This window comes from Oryctolagus cuniculus, chromosome 18 (genome assembly GCF_051225735.1).
Source record: "Oryctolagus cuniculus isolate XC-2025 breed Fujian yellow rabbit chromosome 18, ASM5122573v1, whole genome shotgun sequence".
Lineage (NCBI taxonomy): Eukaryota > Metazoa > Chordata > Mammalia > Lagomorpha > Leporidae > Oryctolagus > Oryctolagus cuniculus.
The window spans coordinates 50,625,547-50,643,958 of record NC_142884.1 but is presented as its reverse complement, the minus strand read 5'-3'; the positions used below and the strand labels follow the sequence as shown (position 1 = coordinate 50,643,958).

General features: G+C 49.0%; 1 protein-coding gene across 6 annotated transcripts in view; it reads right to left on the bottom strand.

Moving 5' to 3' along the window:
* Positions 1-3,323: 3,323 nt before the first annotated feature.
* The window catches only part of NUP93 (nucleoporin 93), a 122,226-nt gene continuing 107,137 nt past the window's right edge, over positions 3,324-18,412 (bottom strand). For all 6 annotated transcript variants that reach the window (XM_089319750.1, XM_008257320.5, XM_089319752.1 and 3 more), the window contains 14 exons: positions 17,946-18,078; positions 16,126-16,283; positions 13,971-14,136; positions 13,638-13,731; positions 12,758-12,949; positions 11,951-12,077; positions 11,762-11,834; positions 11,452-11,496; positions 9,813-9,929; positions 8,980-9,098; positions 8,062-8,179; positions 7,545-7,628; positions 5,559-5,687; positions 3,324-3,589 (listed from right to left, as the gene is read on the bottom strand). In XM_089319750.1, the coding sequence (XP_089175876.1) occupies positions 3,479-3,589; positions 5,559-5,687; positions 7,545-7,628; positions 8,062-8,179; positions 8,980-9,098; positions 9,813-9,929; positions 11,452-11,496; positions 11,762-11,834; positions 11,951-12,077; positions 12,758-12,949; positions 13,638-13,731; positions 13,971-14,136; positions 16,126-16,283; positions 17,946-18,078 (1,666 nt within the window). In that variant the 3' untranslated portion in view covers positions 3,324-3,478. The remainder of the gene's footprint in view (positions 3,590-5,558; positions 5,688-7,544; positions 7,629-8,061; positions 8,180-8,979; positions 9,099-9,812; positions 9,930-11,451; positions 11,497-11,761; positions 11,835-11,950; positions 12,078-12,757; positions 12,950-13,637; positions 13,732-13,970; positions 14,137-16,125; positions 16,284-17,945; positions 18,079-18,412) is intronic.

Genomic DNA, 18,412 nt, shown 5'->3' with positions numbered 1-18,412 from the left:
CCCTCCAGACAATTCTTAAGCTGCTTGCTGACTTTTCCTGGATACTCTTAAAATACAAGAGCATGGGGCCAGCACCGTGGCATAGAGAGTAAAGCTGCTGCCTGCAATGGTGGCATCCCATATGGGTGACGGTTCAAGCCCTGGCTGCTCCACTTCCGATCCAGCTCTCTGCTATGGCCTGGGAAAGCAGAAGATGGCCCAAGTCCTTGGGCCCCATGCACCCGCATGGGAGACCTGGAAGAAGCTCCTGGTTTCTGGCTTCAGATTGGCACAGCTCTGGCTGCTGTGGCCATCTGGGGAGTGAACAAGTGGATGGAAGCCCTCTCTCTTTCTGCCTCTGCCTCTCTGTAACTCTGCCTTTCAAATAAATAAGTATGTCTTTTTTTTGGACAGGCAGAGTTAGACAGTGAGAGAGAGAGAGAGACAGAGAGAAAGGTCTTCCTTTTTCCGTTGATTCACCCCCCAAGTAGCCGCTATGGCTGGTGTGTTGCACCAATCTGAAGCCAGGAGCCAGGTGCTTCCTCCTGGTCTCCCATGCAGGTGCAGGGCCCAGGGACCTGGGCCATCCTCCACTGCAGTCCCAGGCCACAGCAGAGAGCTGGACTGGAAGAGGAGCAACCAGGGCAGAATGCGGTGCCCCCACTGGGACTAGAACCCGGGGTGCCGGCGCCGCAGGTGGAGGATTAGCCCAGTGAGCCACGGCACCGGCTAATAAATATATCTTTAAAAAAAATGATAGAAGCCAAAGCTCTCTAAGGTGATTACAAAGTGACAACAGCCTGGTGCTAACCCAAGGCTGTATTCTCTACTTAGCACTCAGCTTGCCCACTGCACTTCATGAGTGGCACGGTGGAAAATCTGGTGGAGTAGACAAGGTCCTGAGACCTAATGAAAAAGAAAGCTTGTGGAGATCCAGTCTAATTGCTAAATTTAATGGTAAGGGCTTTGGTCTGCAGCCTATACTCCAACAGCAGGCAAGGGTGAAAGTTCAAAGAGAGAACGTCCAGTTAAACACACACACACAAAATCAGCAAATACTGGGCACCGCAGGAAGCTCTAATTTTTTTTTTTTTTCATGAAGTAACCTAAACTCTAGGATTTAAATGATGCATCACACCTCCCTGATGAGATTGTAAGTTCTCAGAGGGCAGGAGCTGGCTCTACTCTCTGGCCCCAGCCGGGAACGGACTCTGCCTGTCCTTTGCTCACAAAACCAAAGGGCTTGCTTCAGGACAGCTCACTAGTTCTGCTTCAGTTTTCCCTTTGAGGTTCAACAGCCACAGTTGATAGAAAGAGAGAGATAGAGACAGAGAGAGAGAAAGAGAGGGAGAGAGAAAGAGAGAGGAAGAGGAAGAGGAAGAGGAAAGTCGATCAAAGGAACAGAACCAGAAGTCCACTCTCCAGGCCTCTGAAAAGGATCCAGCTCCTAGGAGGACTATCCTCCGAGTGCCTCGGGGAGCTCCCTGAGGGCCACTATGAGCCAGGCACCAACTCCGCCAGCTTTAAGATGCCCTTGATTTCACATTACAAAGATTGGAATCTTATCCCTGGAAGACAAGAGAGACTCCCAGTGCTACCCTGGTTTCTCTGGGTAAACAGTGAAACCCCAGAAAAACTTCTAGGGGAAGGCCTTATTCTCTGATGACTTATGAAGCCAATAACCTCTCACAGAATCATGATTTCTGGCCACAAACCACCGACAGTTTCCTTGCAAACCCAGCCTGTTTCTCCTGTGCTCTGCACTACCCAGCAGGCTCACGTGACCACACAGTCAGCCCGAAGGACAAGCACTGGGATCTGTTCCAGGCCTCGCCCTTCTAAGTGCATGATGCAAGGGAAGACAAATTTATGATGCGTTCTCAGGGGATGATAAACATGAAGTGAGCCAGGAGCAAATACGCATTTGAGCTTCTTTCATTTATGGCATCATTATATTTCTATCTGCAAGTAATAGCTTATCTTAAAAACACAAAACACTAGGGCATACTTCATGAAAAGTCCACAGACTGCTTTTACAGCACTGTTCACAAGTCACTTGATTTGCTGAAATCACATACAAGCAGGGCACAGCACAACTTGCTCAGTCAAGTGCCGTGCAGAGCTCATCTCCTGGGATTCGCCAGGGAAGCTCAGTGGAAGGTGGTTCTTCAGGGTGACAGGATTTGGCCAGAGGGCAAGCGACAGCCCAGCTGGCCCTCAGGCTTGCCAGCACTCAGGCAAGCCAACCCCCAGCAGCAGATGGTTCCATCAGCTACAGATCAGCCCTCTCCCAAAAGAAAAGCTGGCAATTACTTTCACAACCGGAGGGTGGTGAGGGGGACCACACCCTGTGTTGAGATCTCTTCTTAGGAGCAAGAGCACCTCTGGGGACTCTTCGGGGATCTTAACGCCCTCCTGAGCGAGAACTCACTTCAGGACCAGGCCATCAGGCCAGCAGAGCGGACCGCTGCTATGTCTCATGGACCCAGCTGCCCCATTCAGGGACAAATGCTTGTCCTCATTTCCTCTCTCTTTTAGTCCAGGGCTTTGGAACTGGTGGTGAGAGAAACAGAACCAGTGCCGGTGACACTGCTGCCGGGGACAGATACTCACACTGTTGGTGCCACATGATGTCTGGATTCTACACTGGACACTCCGAAAGGAACCCATGAGCTTGCCTGGCCAATCATCTTCAGGAGAGGGGATGTCCACGCAAGAGGCACTGACCACCAGACAAGGGAAAAGCTGTTGATAAGAGGGGCACACACAAGCCCGGGTGGGGGACTCTCAGTAAAGCAGCTACAGGGGAGTACCGCGGGAGGCCTGGCCTCCTCAAGCGTGAGTGCAGGCACCTGCGACCTTCTTTCCTAAGTAGTTCACTCTGGGCTCACGTCCTTCTCGCCACACTGGTGGACTTCAATAGAACAGCAAGCTAATGCATCCTGGATCGAGAGCAGATGGCGTGGGGAACGGTCTTAGACCACCACGCTCCGAGGCAGCCAGAGAAGAGGGAGGCCACAGAGTGCTTGTTACCTTGCCCAGAAATTTGAAATCACCTAAGGCGGACGTTGGCTTTCACACCCAAACTTGAAAATGAAGTGTGGCTCTGCTCTGTGGAAGACCGTATCTAAATAAAAGTAACTGCCAAAGGCTTCGTGTCCTTGCTCACTGGGGTATGCTTTTAATCATTTAAGTCACAGACGTCTACATATAGCCTCTCATTCTCTGGCCTAGGAACTAGTGATGGCATTTCCCCCCAGCACACAAATAAAAATTAAAACAAAATTTCAAAGCAAAAAAAAAAAAAAGTAAACAATAAAAAAGAAAAGAATGTTGAAAAGAAATACAAATCAAAGAAATTTATTGGTATTGACAAAAATACACAATACAAAAAACGAAACAAACAAAACACAATGCAAACAAAGCCAGAAACCCCACCCAGCGGGCCCATGTGCCTGATGTACTGACAGTGCCATCCCCGACACCCCTACGCAGGGCACTAATTCATGAGGACCTCCATCTGCACCAGCCTCGCGTTGGTGTCCCCAGATGTCCGGTAGGGAATCATCCCGGCAAAGGTAATCAGGGCCCGGGCTTGACTTCGGAGTTGCTGAGAGAAAGGAGGAGGAAGAGAAGACAGCTGGTTAGCTCGCGAGTTTGGGTACAATCCTGGGAACCACCACCATGCTCTTTCCTTTCCTGCCTGCGGTATCAGGAACAGATCGCTGGTGGGTGGATGCCAGTGCTGCCCTCCCCTGTCACATTCCTTCAGCATGCACTAGCAAAACTTGTCCACAGGGCCCCTGTTCCAGCAGGTGTCAAGGCCTAAGGTTTGCCAGGCAAGCTGCCTAACCACCGCACATCTGTCTAGCTCCTGACACAGCCCTAAGCTTCAGAGCTGCCTGCTCCAGTCCTCCCCTCACCTCTCTCTTCCTCCCTCTTTCCTTTAAACCACTTCTGGGGCAGGCAACTTTGACCCACCCCATCCCTACCATTCAGAGAAAGAAGCAGAGTGGTGGGGGAGGAAGATAGGAGAAGGGCTTTACCCCTGATGTGTAAAATTAAGTGTCCAACAAAGACTGAAACACACAAGATGCCCCAGAGACAGTCCCTTCCAATGTGGAAAGGGCCTGTGGGCCACCAGCTCCTCTCAGTGGGACAGAATACCAGCAGTGGCCACCATTTCAATACTCACACCCACCAACAGCACTGCACTGGGTCCCTCTCACCATAAACAGACTCTCACTCTGAGGCAAGTGCAGTGAGCTCACCCCACCAACAACAGGTGTCCACCATGGGCAGGTAGCAGAGCATGGTCCCACATGCGTGGGCTTAAGGCCTCAGTGGGTGACTTCTGAGAACTGTCACCCCATTCCCAAAAGTGACTAGGGTGGCCTTCAGTTACTGCTACTCAACAGAGTTCAGTCAACAACCATGCCTGTGAGGGTCACAGTGGGCATAGCCCACAGACATCCTTGGAGGTAGACGACAGTATTTTAAGACTCCTTGACTGCCAGCATCAGGCCTGGGAGATAGACACTGTCCTGACAGTCTCATCAAAAAGTATGTGAAGGGGCCAGTGCTGTGGAGTAGTAGGTTAAGCCTCCACCTGTGGCGCCAGCACTCCAAATGGGTGCCTCCACTTCCAATCCAGCTCCCTACTAATGGGCCTGGGAAAACAACAGAAGATGGCCCAAGTGCCAGGGCCCCTGCAACCATGTGGGAGACCCAGAAGAAGCTCCTGGATCCTGGCTTTGGCTTGGTCCAGCTCTACCGTTGCGGCCACTTGGGGAATGAACCAGCAGATGGAAGACCTTTCTCTCTTGTCTCTCCTCTCAAATAAATAAATCTTTAAAAATATATATATGAAAAAGCTGAGGGAAAAGTAATTTTTAAAAATACCACCAGACTGACCAGCCTTCTGGTTTAACTGGGCCACATATCTTTGTGCTTTTGCTAAATCAATCAGATCGCATAAGTGGCTTGAGTCCCAGAGTTCTTATCGAGGTGTACTTAGCCTGAGCCATGTACACTGCTGGCAGCAGAAGGGGCGCAGGCTCAGGTATGGGACAGACCTGGCTCTCAGGCCTGGGCCCTCCACCTACCCTGCCGAGGGGCTCACAACCACAAGCTGCGTCCCAGCTTCACACCTGTTCCCTCAGCTGTAGGAAGTGGACAATTACGTTGCCCCAGCGACCTCTTAAGGGTGTTTGTGGGCCTCAGAGGAGAGCAGAAACAAGGGCTTGTATGATCCATGCACTGGTCACAAATAAAGTATGATTTTGATGAATGCAGAGACTCACAAAATCACCTCACAAAATATTTCTAAATTAGCAGGAAATCTTTGTGAAATCAACCACAAATCAGCGCTCTGTTTGATTTTTAAAAGGTATTTGCAGATGTAGCACTTATTTTTTAAGCATGCAAACAGCAGCAATCCCATTAACACTTTCCTTGGGAGAGCTGCCAGGTCACCAGGGACAGAGCAGTGTCAGGTCGTGGGGTCTCCTAAGAGCGCAACAGATTCCACGCCAGGAAGGGGCTCGCAGCAGCATTCTTCACGCATGCTGGGGTCTTACAGAGTCACGGTCCTCGATGACTCGCTGGGGCCTGGATGCTGACGATGGACTGGTCCCCTTGAGCCTCTTAAACTGTGTGAACAAGATGTTCATGGTGGCGAGAAGCACTTCTGAAAGGTTGTGCCTGATCTGTACAGAAACAAACACATGGAGTCAGGAAAAAACCAACTCTCAGGGCCAGCTACACCTGAAGGGTGGGTGGCTGCTCCAGGAGGCCTGGTCACACCACACCCCACACCCGCCAGTGGAGAGCTACAAGGTCACCAAGAAGGAGCTGAAAGCTGATGGCACTGACATCAAGTGTCAGAGCAGCCCCCTGGCAACTTCCAATCCAGCTCCCTGCTAATGCACCTGGAAAAGCAGAGGATGATGGCCCCTACCACGCAAATGTGAGAGCTGGAGTTCCAGGTTCCTCGCTTGGCCTGGCTAAGCCTCAGCTGTTGCAGCCATCTGGGGAGTGAACCAGTGGGTGGAAGATCTCTGTCTCTCCCTAACCCTGACTTTCAAATAAATGAGTAAGTCTTGGAAAAAAAAAAAAAAAGAACTTGGGGTTGCATATCAGCAGGTGAGGGTATGCACCCTAGTTCTCCACAGTCCACAGCACCCACACAGCTTACACAGTCTCAGAACCACTGCTGTCTCCACTAGACCGGCACAGCCCTGCCAGAGTTCTGGGAAGCACCTGCAAAGACAGGCTTCAGTGCTCTACTTTATTGTCGCCCTCGAGGCAGTGAATGCTGCAATCAGGGGAAGGCAACATGGCTAAGGGCAGAGAGAACCTGCAGCAGGCGCGAAAGGGTCAGCGAGAAGCAAGATCTCCTGAACTACGTGTATCACAGTAGCCAGAGCCCCTCAAAGTTGGCCTTATCTCCTCCCCTCAAACAAAAACGAGCATTTACAAGGCATTTGCTTAAAGAGGAGCCACTAACGTGGAACTGCACTATTGACATCCCAGCACCAGACAGCCGTTTCAGGGTCTGGCATCTGTGGTTCTAGAGAGCTTTACACAACTGCACACAGGAATGCCCAGGGGAGTCCAGGCCACAGCCCAGTCCAGGGCACAGCCCAATCTTCGGCGGTAGGGCCTGGGCATGAAGAGTTCTTCAGTTCTCCTAGATTCCAGCGAGCAGCCCAGCTGAGCACCCCCAGGCTAGACAGAGGCAACATGCTTTAAAAACTCTACAGTGGCTCCAGGGCCCACAGGCACAGTCACTGCACTGGCTTCTTCAGAAACAACACAGCTCAGGAGGGAAGGGATGGCAGTGGATCCATAACTACTGGAAGAAGATCAGAGTTCGGCACTGAACCACCCTCTAAGACAAGTGAATAACAAAAGACTTAAACCAGACTCCAGAGGATCTGGTTTAAACCAGAAACCCATTGTTCCCGAAGTAACTGTATATTCTGAAGCAGGAATTCAGACAATAACCTGAAGGGGGTGTGGACACTTGTGGAAAAACCAGGTCTGAAACTGGACCCGCCTCTAAAAACCCAGTCTCATGTTACTTTTAATTTTTGTTTCTCATTTGCCATCCTGTATTCACCTTTTAATATATATATATTTTTAAATGTATTTATTTATTTGAAAGTCAGAGTTACACACAGAGAGAAAGAGAGGCAGAGAGAGAGAGGTTTTCCATCTGCTGGTTCACTCCCCAATTGGCCGCAACAGCCGGAGCTGCACCAATCCAAAGCCAGAAGTCAGGAGCTTCCTCCAGGTCTGCCCACATGGCTACAGGGGCCCAGGGACTTGGGCCATCTTCTACTGCTTTCCCAGGCCATAGCAGAGAGCTGGACCAGAAGTGGAGCAGCCGAGACTGGAACCGGCGCTCATATGGGATGCTGGCACTGCAGGCGCCGGCTTTACCCGCTACGCTGCAGCGCCGGCCTCAAGTAGAACTCTTTTAAAGCTATTATACATTAAGACTAAAAGGTCTCTGAAGAAGTGGGGAGAAATGAATCCCATCACTCAGGAAGAGAACTCACTTCATCACTGAAGTTTCTGAAGGCCGCCACTCTCTCTTCCACACTTTCCTGATTCAAGGGCACCAACTTCAGGCGATCAATTATCTGTTTAAAACAAACAACCCCAGCCACATATGTCATAGCTCTCTCAGTCATTTCATCTCCTACACAAACAGCACATAGCATGTTCAAAAAGTGCTTCTGAACAGAAAACTCTTCTCCCTCACACACAGACAGGCTTTGATGCCAACTTGCTAATTTGATTCTTATCCTCATTTTCTGGCATAATTCTAAAATTCATAGATTTAGATTTCTTTGAGAAACCTCTTGGTTTTCAGATTAAAGGAGAGAGGAACAGAAAGAAGAACAAAAAAGCAACAGAGAAAATCCCTTTAAGTTCCTAGGATCACACTTGTCCTTCTTCATTTAATACACGTATAAGTGACATTTCCTTTGTTTTAAATGTACTCCATGAAGCATTTTGAATTTTCAAGGGCAGACATTAGCCTGTACTTCAAACACCCCTCCTGAAACTTACATCAAAGGCTCTGTCAATATGACCACTGTGATACTCGTCAAAAAAGGTGATCAAATCCAACAGAAGGTAGAATGTGGAGTCCACAAATTTATTTGCACTTATTCCCTGAGCCCTGTATCTGAAAGACAAAAAATAAGTGGGCATGGGGACTGGTGTCTTAACGAACTTGCAACACGATTTAAAATGCATCAAGCCTCTGGACCTGGGGGACCAAGGAGCAGGAAACAGTGTTCACTGGAAATGGCCATGCACTGATGGGAGATCTGGCACAGAACCATCAGCAAATACTGTTCACGCAGCACGGTTTCCTAGCCTCGACCATCATCCCAGCATCCATGCGTCCAGGAAGAGGAGCTCCTGATGCGCAAAACGCCTGGTGCCATCTCTGGGGAATGTCTGCTCCGTGGAGAGAAGCCATGCTCCTTTGTACGACCCCAAAGCTAGTTCCCAGCAGTGTCACCTTAGGAGGGGCAACTGTAGGGTACAAAAAGCAGGATCCTGGCCTGGGCCTGGGAGTTAAATCAGCAGAGTTTGAGAACTGAGTTGACTCAAGGGGAGGAGGTGGGTTCTGAGGAATGGCCCTGACTCTAATAAGAAAACCCCCATCCAGCCATCACTGGTGTTGTTCCTCAATGCTCTGAGATGGTCACAGTATGCACGACAGCCTTTAGAGCTCTGTAACGCCTGGAATTACGGCTAATGTGCACGTTAGAATGTCAGCATACCCCTTCACACCGCCCTCTGTGGTAAAAACATTAAAAGACTTCTGACAGTACCCAGTGTGGGTTCTGATGTGGGGACATGGCGCTCTCACAGCAGGACAGGAGGCACACAGCTAGAAGAGCTTTGGAGAGCTGCTTTCTATGACTTTTTGGGTGAGCACCCTCAGGGCCCCACGGCGCCAGCTCGCAGCCTTACCGCTCGGCAATGGAGAGGGCCATGTTCTTGAGCCTCTCCTTGTTGGACTGAGGTGCACTGATCTGGGGGACGACAGGGCTCAGCAGTTTGTTCATCAGCTCCAGCACCTTATCAGCGTTCTGTTCACATTTTAAGATCAAAGAGATAACCAATGAAGGGAAAAACTACATAATCAAAACAAAACAGACAATTTTCGGAGGCAATGGAGGAAAATGTTCTACATCTGGGAGCTGGTTACACAGACAACATACCTATGCAAAACCCACTGAGCTGTACACCCTGAACACTGGCATATTTTTCTCTTAGTTATACCTCAGTCAAAATGTTTATATAAATTAAAAAATCATGATTGATAACCCTCTTTTTGCCTCCTCTTAGGTGAATGGGGTGAATGCGATCACATAATCGTGAGCAGCCATCGTGTGTTCTGAGGTGCTCACGCCACTCCCAGCCGCCCGAGAAGGCCCAGCTGAAGCACTGGTCAGCAGAGTGTCTCGGAACTGCCCACAAGTCAGGCGCGATGGCATTTTTACTGCAGCTTCACCATCGGAATGTGAGGGATGCTTATTCAGAGGCTGAGTGAGACAACAATTCAATGCCTGCAGGACAACCTCTCAGTATGCTGCTTTTATTTGGCCAGAAATGCCTTATGGGCAAAAATAATTCTGTAAAATGGGAATTTCACCCTGGATCATTAAGTGCCTAACTGCTGGGAGAAAATGCCTCAACAGGGAGATTGCTACAGCAATGGCATTGCTGAAATATTTGTGTATTGAATGGCAAAAGGCCAACAGATCAATCAAGTGCAGAAGAAGGAAAAGGGCACATTTTACCTTGGCAAGGTCATAAAGCTTTGCTGCTTCTTCAAACAGTCCTTTATTTTCTGCCACGGAAGCAACTTTGTTGATAATAGGCTTTGTGTCACTAGTGAACTTATCTATGACTCCAGGCTGACAAGACAAATTACGGAGGGGGAGGAAGAGAGAGAAATGGATGCACAGAGCTATTATTTTAAGCACTGAGAAGTAACTGCGAGCCAAAAAATACTTTAACTGAAAACGCTTGCCCTGAGCAGTGCATGTTCATCAGTGAGACCTGGCTTTCCTGAGGATACAAGGTCCTCTTGGAACTACAAAAGGGACCAATGAAACCACACACAAAGAGCAGACTCGCTGGACACAGAGGAGTCAGAAATCTGACACCCATGCTTTCTAATTTTCAAAAACGACCCAGTAGATGAAATTATCAGTGATGTTAGGTTTGCCGAGGAGCAGGAACCAGAGAGAAAAACCCAGAGGCCTGGAGAAAATATCTGCAAGACTCAGGATTTGCTCTCTACAACAGACAGCAAAAGAACTCAGGGGCAAAACAAAATGCATGGCAATGGTATCAGGACATCCAAAAAAAACCCACAAAAATCCACTCCCTTACCACTCAACAGCAACCAAATGGTCAGAAGAGAAGGGAGGCCCTAGGAACCATGGGAGAGCAGAGGTGGACTGAGTGACATCCCTGACTCTCCATCAGTGCTGGACCAAGTCAGGCTGACCTGTCCTGGCCTATTCTGGAGGCAGCTGGGAGATCAGGGAGGAGCAGAGGCTCTCGGGGCTGAAGGACGGGGTTCCGACTCCAGTCCCCTTCTTACTACCTGTGTGATCTGAGAGTAACCTCCCTGTCTCCATCTCTTCAACTGGAAAACACAGATAATTACAGTTTCCTCCCTACTGGGTTATTGTGGCAATTAAATAAGGAGCTACATGCAAAGTCTTCAGCTCGGTGCCCGGCTACTGTCACCACCCAAGAAGCATGGGAGATGGCCCCTCTTCTGAGCCACACAGTAGGAGCAGTACTTCTTCTGGAGACCACTGGGCCAGCCACTCGTTTTTACAAATGAGAAGAGTGAGCAGCCAAGGGGGCAAGGGTTTCTCAAGGCCACAGGGTGAGTTGGGGTCAGTACTGGCTGCTGACAAGAGGATCTCTTCGCCTTCTCCTGTGACACCCAGTAAGCATCACAAGGCTCAGGAACTGGCTGAGGCTCCCTTACGGAGCAACATTCCCAGGGTCGGTATTGAGTTCTGGGCACTCAGAAATGGCCTTCCCAGGGAGACCAAGACCATTTCTGACTTCTCCATCTGGGCAGAGTAGGCATAATAATCAATTTCTTCTTCTTTTTTTTTCAAATCTTCTGACCCAAAGAATGGCAGAAATGTAACCTTCTCAGTCTGCAAAATGGCAGGCATGAACCAATGAGTAATCTGAACATAAAAAACTATGGAATTGCAGATTTATGTAAATGTGTATAAAATCAAAGTCATCAAGTAGGTCTACAACTTTCATTCTCCATTTGTTTCTTAAATTACATAACTTCATTCAGCTTTGGAGCTTCAGTTTCCTGGCTCCTAAAACCCAACCCAACTATACTCTCTGCCCTGCCTGCAATGCGAGCTATCCCTCCTCTAACATCTGACTCACCTTCCGACTGCCATCATTCTCCAGTTTCCCAAGGATCATATCAAACTGGGGAGGGAAAACAAAGTTTATTCAATTTATTGGGCAAGGATATAAACATAATCAAGAATTCTCCAGAGACTACAGGGGAAGAAAACAGAGGGATGGGAGAAGCCTTACGTTAACTAAGAAACATGAGACTGAAATCAGTATTTTCATTGTTAGACACCAAGGAAACCTTCATAAGCACCCCCACTCAGGCCGAACCACACTGAGGTAAATGAGCCTGCATTCCCATGAGACGGGCACGGGGAACCAGGGGCAGCTGACCTACCTCTCGGCTTTCTATCACCAGCTCGCTCACACAGCGCAGGAACATGTTTTCTCCTTGACTATCTTTCTCGTCCCTGTACAGGGATAACAGCAACTCAGTCTCGGGTATGGACTGGAGGTCTCTACCAGTCTTTCTCAGAATGGCAGAAATCAACACTGGCTGAAGTAAGTGGTCAAAAGCAAACTTCACCTGAGGAAGTAAAAGTACTGGAGGGCTTCCCTTGGGTCCGTGGACTCAAACTTCCGGGTGTAGAGCATGAGTAGCCGCACAAAGTTCAACCGCCGCATGCAGGGAGGGTCCCCAGGCTCATGGCTGACTGCGACGTGGGGGAAAGAATGGGTCACAACCACACTGTCCCTCTGACCCATGCAAGCCAACAATCATGGAAGCTAAATCCGTAGACCCAGCAGCATCTACTCCTGCAGCCTAGACAATGCTTGCCAGTGCCAGCTTTGCTCAATTCTCTCTACCACCCTGTCCTCGATTTCTCACCAAGGATGCAGCACAGGAAACAGACCTTTGTAGTAAATTTCCGGTCCACTGGTCTTAAAATGAAAAAAATAGTACAATTGACCAATATAGCATGTACTCCGAGAGGATTTCACTGTGCTAAGAAGGAATCCGAATGCATCCATTCATTGCTCTCTCACCACACGGCGGAATGTACAGAAGATGGCTGGCTGGGGTTGCTGGTGTCATAAGGCCAGAGCCCTAACGGGATCCAGAATCGCCACTCTAAGGACTGCTTCTCCTGCATCACCCTCCGGACACGACGCTAGCACTTCGAGAGCACACCAGGGAGAATGACAGGGTGGCAGGAGGTGGGGTAACACAAGAAACACAACACTAATCCTCCAGAAAGCTCAACTATTTGTAATGCTCAGAAATGACTGGTAGTGTCTGCCCAAATCCTATTGGTTACAGTTCTACGGCCACTGCCCCTGATGGGCGATGTTCTGTGATAACACCACCGCTAACCCAGCCAGGAATACTCACGGAGCTGAGCGCTCTGTCCCGAGGATTTTAAAAGCAGCTTCAGCTCAAATAGCACCAGTGCCACGTGGACGGCATGGCAGCGCAGCCGCTCCATGCGGAAGAGGAAGGCAATTGCTGCTTCGAACTGCGCTGTCAGGAACAGAACTTGGAAGTAGAGGAAGGGCTGCTGGTTCACCGTGAAGTGGGACTCGCCTGGGGGAAGAGATGAAGGGGACTCAGAAGTGTGCTGCCCACCTCGGGCTCCGGGCAGCAGTCCTGCGTGCCTCTAGGCCTTGCCTTTTGGGAAGGAAGCTCCTGCACAAGCCCGAGTTAACGAAGGGGCCCCGGACACAGAGAAGTCCATGGAAAATGTGACCTGGTTCTTCCACCCTAACCTCCCCACAAGATTGGCAAGTAAGAGCTGTGCTGTGAAACCCAAACTGCTTGCATCAGCTGAGAGAGAAACAGAGATAAGGACTTGAAAATGGACTAACAGGGACTGTTCATGTCCTGTTTCCTAAGAAGAGTCATTCAGTAAGGGGAGAAGAGAAAACACGAAAGAAGCTTCCATTCACGTACAGTCACAGAAATCTGGACTGCTGACCACAAGTTAGAATCTCTTCTTTCCAAAATTTTTAAACAATGAGCAGAAAGAAGTATTTTTCTCTCCTTTATGCTCAGTTACTGGCAACACATACCAGGAAGCAACAGCTAAATCCTCTTTATGTCTCTTCCTGTGCAAACCTCCACTACAGAACACAATGGATCAGAGAACACAGTTCACTTTGCATAACCACGTACGCTGTAAGTCACACGCAGCTGTGTGGTGTTCTGCCTGAGACAGTTCAGAAAAGAAGGATTTTCCCCAGAGAAGAAGAAGTAGGAGTGTCTAGGGTCTTACCATAGTCTTCCAACAGCTGCTTCTGGAACTGAGAGAGAGTGAGCCTGTCTTGCGGGGAACTGGTACCATCGTCATCGAAACACACTTGGTTCAACTAAATCCCCAGAAGAAACACACGCGTCAGTGCAAACTACATCCTGAGCCCTAAGTGCAGAGCTGCAGCTGCTCAGTGCTGAAGGCGGTGGTTATTAACTGGGGAACACAATAAAAAATGGCACCAGGAGACAGAATGCACCGCTCCATCACCCAGTCATACATTAGCAGGGAAATCTGCGTGGGGAATGTGAGCAGAGGGAAGGGGGAAAGCCTGCTGGGCAGAGAAGTGGCACCTGCCTTCAGCCACAGGTAGTCCTCAGTTTTGTCTGCCACTTCACTCTGGTTGTCGGTGATGTCGCATCTGCCAATGATACAGTACACAGCTCGCTTGTAGGGATCTGTGTTGTTCCTGAGGGCTCTGCGGTAGTGAAGTCGGAGCTTGTTTTCCGTGGCTGGGGACAATCTGAAGAAATAAGGGAATAGGCGGACACAGTATAAACTCTCAAGGGCACATGAAAGCACTCTAGGTCCCAAGGACATAACAAAACTAGGAAGCCTTCCTTCATCCAAGGTACAGACGCTGTCCCGGCCCTGCCCCTCAGAATCACTGCTCAATGTGACTTCTAAGCACCACCACCTGCATGCCTTTGCCTCTGGCCTTGCTCAGCTGTGGAGACCTGCAGAAGCAGGTCAGAAATGTGAGACACTCCAGCTTCCAGCAGCCCTCAAGCAGGGTGGGCCAGGAGTCCTTCCCTTAACCACTGCAGCCGCTCCCTGGCCTCTAATGCATATGGGGCTGCCTCCCAGATGAACTACTTGCACGCAAATCCTTTTCCTGGGGGGTCCTTCTGGAGGAACCCTAAGATATTAAACTTGAAAATGACCAAGACAGGGGCTTGTAGTCTGACCTCTTGACATGGCATTTTCAACACAACCAAGAAAAGGACCCCTAGTGTTGCACAGATACACATGGACTAGTCACCACTATTACTTCTACACATATATGTATTTATGAGAGTACTTCAAAAAGTTTATAAGGACTAGAATTAAATGGTAAGTTTATTTCAGTGTCAAAAATTTTGAAATACATGTATAGCAGCAGTCTTTTTTTAAAAAGTTCATGGAGGCTGGCGCTGTGGCTTACTAGGCTAATCCTCCACCTAGCGGTGCCAGCACACCGGGTTCTAGTCCTGGTCAGGGCGCCGGATTCTTTCCCGGTTGCCCTTCCTCCAGGCCAGCTCTCTGCTGTGGCCTGGGAAGGCAGTGGAGGATGGCCCAAGTGCTTGGGCCCTGCACCCCATGGGAGACCAGGAGAAGCACCTGGCTCCTGCCATCGGATCAGTGCGGTGCACCGGCCGCAGCGCACCAGCTGTGGCGGCCATTGGAGGGTGAACCAACGGCAAAAGGAAGACATTTCTCTTTGTCTCTCTCTCTCACTATCCACTCTGCCTGTCAAAAAAAAAAAAAAAAAAAAAAAAAAAGTTCATGGAAAGGTTGGGCATTTGGCATAGTCTTTAAAAAGATGCCACTGGGGAAAACTATTCTATATCAGCGCGCCTGCGTTGGACTCCTGGCTCTGCTTCTGAGCCCAGCTTCCCATTAATGCACACTCTGAGAGGCAGCAGGTGAGGGCTCAAGTAGTTGGGTCCCTGACACCTACATGAGAGACTCAGACTGAGCTCCAGGCTCCTGGCTCCAGCCTGGCCCAGCCCCAGCTGTTGTAGGCGTCTGGAGAATGAACCACTGGACAGAAGATACCTCCGTCTCTCAGATACAAAACTGAAAATGAGTAAGTAAAAAGAAAGTTCATGGAAATTATGTATTATGCAAAAAATATGAATCTCAAAAATATGTACACCAAAAGAACCATCTTCTAATCCCATTTTCCATGAACTTTTTGAAGTAGTCTCAAATACAAACTGGGTTTAAACAGGAATTTAAGTCCAATTATGTTAGCAAAGTCCAAAGAAAAACTCAACACAAGAGAACTTAAGGGAAAAAGCTCAGTAAATTAATCCAGTTATTATATTTCAAGATTATTAATTCCTAATTCTAGCCTTTGAATTATGAACTTTGTGACAACATATTTCCATACAGGGCTGTCCAGAAATAGCACTGAGTATTAAAAAGTGTAATTAAAAAATGCCCGATTTTATAAAGCGTCCTTGTCGAGCTTCAGATCTGCAGAATCAGTGAAATCCACTCCCAGCCCAGTGCTTCTCACTGTCACTGAACACTGCCCAGGCACAGCCACATGCATGTCCACACGTCAGCTGCAGCCTCTGCACGCTCACGCGCTATTCCTGAGAGCTCTACTTGCTTTCTAAACCTCGTTTTTGCCCTAGCAGAAGCATACTGGGAGCATGTGCAGGGAAAAGAGAACAGCACCAGTGGAGGCCACCCCTCTAACTGCACACGGCTCCTTCTGGCTACGCCATCTCATTCACCGAACCTTCTGTCCTTGCTGTTCATGTACTCCTGGAACCAAGTTTTAAACTCTCCCAGCTGGTGCTGCGCTCGATTAACCACTTGTGAAGCGGCAAGCAGGTCTCCACAGCGCATGCAGTAATAAATTAGTGCCCACACAGGATGGCCTTCCACTTCTCCGTCCTGAAAGAGGAAAGACACATTCAAGAGAAATGAACAGAAGCTAACTGATTGTTTTTGACATACCAACACCCACTAAGCCCCATCCCTGTACTAAGTCACCTAACCTTCACAACCCCACCAGGCAAGAACTGTTGACAGCCTCCTCCTCCTCTCTGTCCAAAGAAGCTGAGGCACAGGGAGGTTAGGTCATTTGTCCAAGGTAAGCTGGTAAGTGGCAGCGGCTCAGCTCTAAATACCTTACTTGCTGCACAGCCAGCCCTGTGGCTTCCCCAGGGAACCTCAGTGGTCTGCAGTGCCCAGGTGACATGTTCTGTGGTAACTGACAGACACGCACTCCCACAACCCCTACAAAGTCAGGGCTAAAGGTGTCCAGGAAGAGACTATCATATGGTAATACCTGAGTTTACATAATATTAACTACACCATGAGCCAACTGCAGACTCTGCCAGGCACCAGGGATCTGAAAGGCAGCTCTGTTCTACTCTCCTGTCTGCTCTGGTCATCTGCCTGTGCAGCAGACCTACGCATGCCTGTCTCTGTCTCTCCCCACTCCTATTCGGAATAGTGAACCACAGACATCCTTTCCTGGCCCTTGCTCTGTGGCAGACTCTTTCTAAAGCCCAAATTTATCATGTCACTTGCTCATCCAAACTCCTCTGAGCTGAGAAGTCTGAAGTGCTTAGCCTGGCATTCAAGGCCTTCATACTCCTGACACTGACACTCCAGATCCTCTTTCCAGCTCCCAGGTTTTTGTTCCTGGTGTTTTCCCCTCCTGAAATTCCCCTTTCCTAGACTGCAGTCTGGTGAACACTTATTTTTTAAAAGCAAGCGAGACTTGAGGCTGGCGCTGTGGCATAGTAGGTTAATCTTCTGCCTGCAGTGCCAGCATCCAATATGGACGCTGGTTCTAGTCCTGGCTGCTCCTCTTCCAGTCCAGCTCTCTGCTATGGCTTGGGAAAGCACTGGACGATGGCCCATGTGCTTGGGCCCCTGCACCCACGTGGGAGACTCAGAGGAAGCTCCTGGCTCCTGGCTTCGGATAGACCCAGCTCTGCCCATTGTGGCCATTTGGGGAGTGAACCAGCAGATCAAAGGCCTTTCTCTTTGTCTCTTCCTCTGTCTTTAATTCTCTCAAATAAATAAATAAAAATCTTTAAAAAAAAAAAAGCAAGACTCTCATCTGCTTTATGAAGCCAGCCTCCCTTTATCTAATTATCTTAGTCTCATACCTGGATAAGATAATTCCCTCAGCTGGATTGTGAGCTGGATTGTGAGCTGGGAAGAGGGTACACGCCCTAAAAATCATACCCAACTCCAATCTTGCAGCTGTTCTGGTAAAAATCTCAGAAGTCATCCCTGACTCTGCCTTCATAGCCCCATCCAAGGTCATCAGCAAGTCCTCACAGCTCAACTTGCCTGACACATTTAGAACTGGAGGATACCTTCCACCTCCCTGCTCCTTCACCGCGGGCTGAGCAGCCACCACCACTCATCTGGGCTCTTTACTACCACCAGCCCAAGAGGCATTCAGCTCCCCACCCCCCCTTCCTTGGTCTCTTTTCCATACGGCAGTTTCCCTACATATCCTGCCTTTAACTGAAAATGCAATCTGAGAGCAACTGCTCTGGGTATAACTGATCACACAGAGAATGGTGTCTATACCTGAAGTCCAGGCAAGGGAGCTGGAAGTTTAATGTTCAGGAAACTCCGAACCAACTGGTAAGTTCCAGGCACGCCACCCAACTGGGCCTGATGCAAATTTCCAAAGACAGTCACAAGGGTGTAATTCTTGTAACTGGAAAAACACAAAAAGGAAAACAAACAATGAGGAGGTTGAAAATATCTATTGCACACATCTATGTCCACATCTGTGACGCTGGGCTCTGAACGCTACAGGGCAGGCCCTGGACTTAAACCTAACACAAAAGAGAAAGTTGCATATGCTTAATTAAACAAACTACACTGCTTAGTCAGTGGGCAGCAGATCAATGTAAAGACTTTGCCTCACTGTGGACACTCAAAAGAATCCCCAGAGGAGCACAATTCAAGTGCAGTAAGGGCTGATGTGCAGATGAACTGTTCCTGCTCAGAACCTAATGCTTGTTACACTTCTACATTTTGAAAAATTT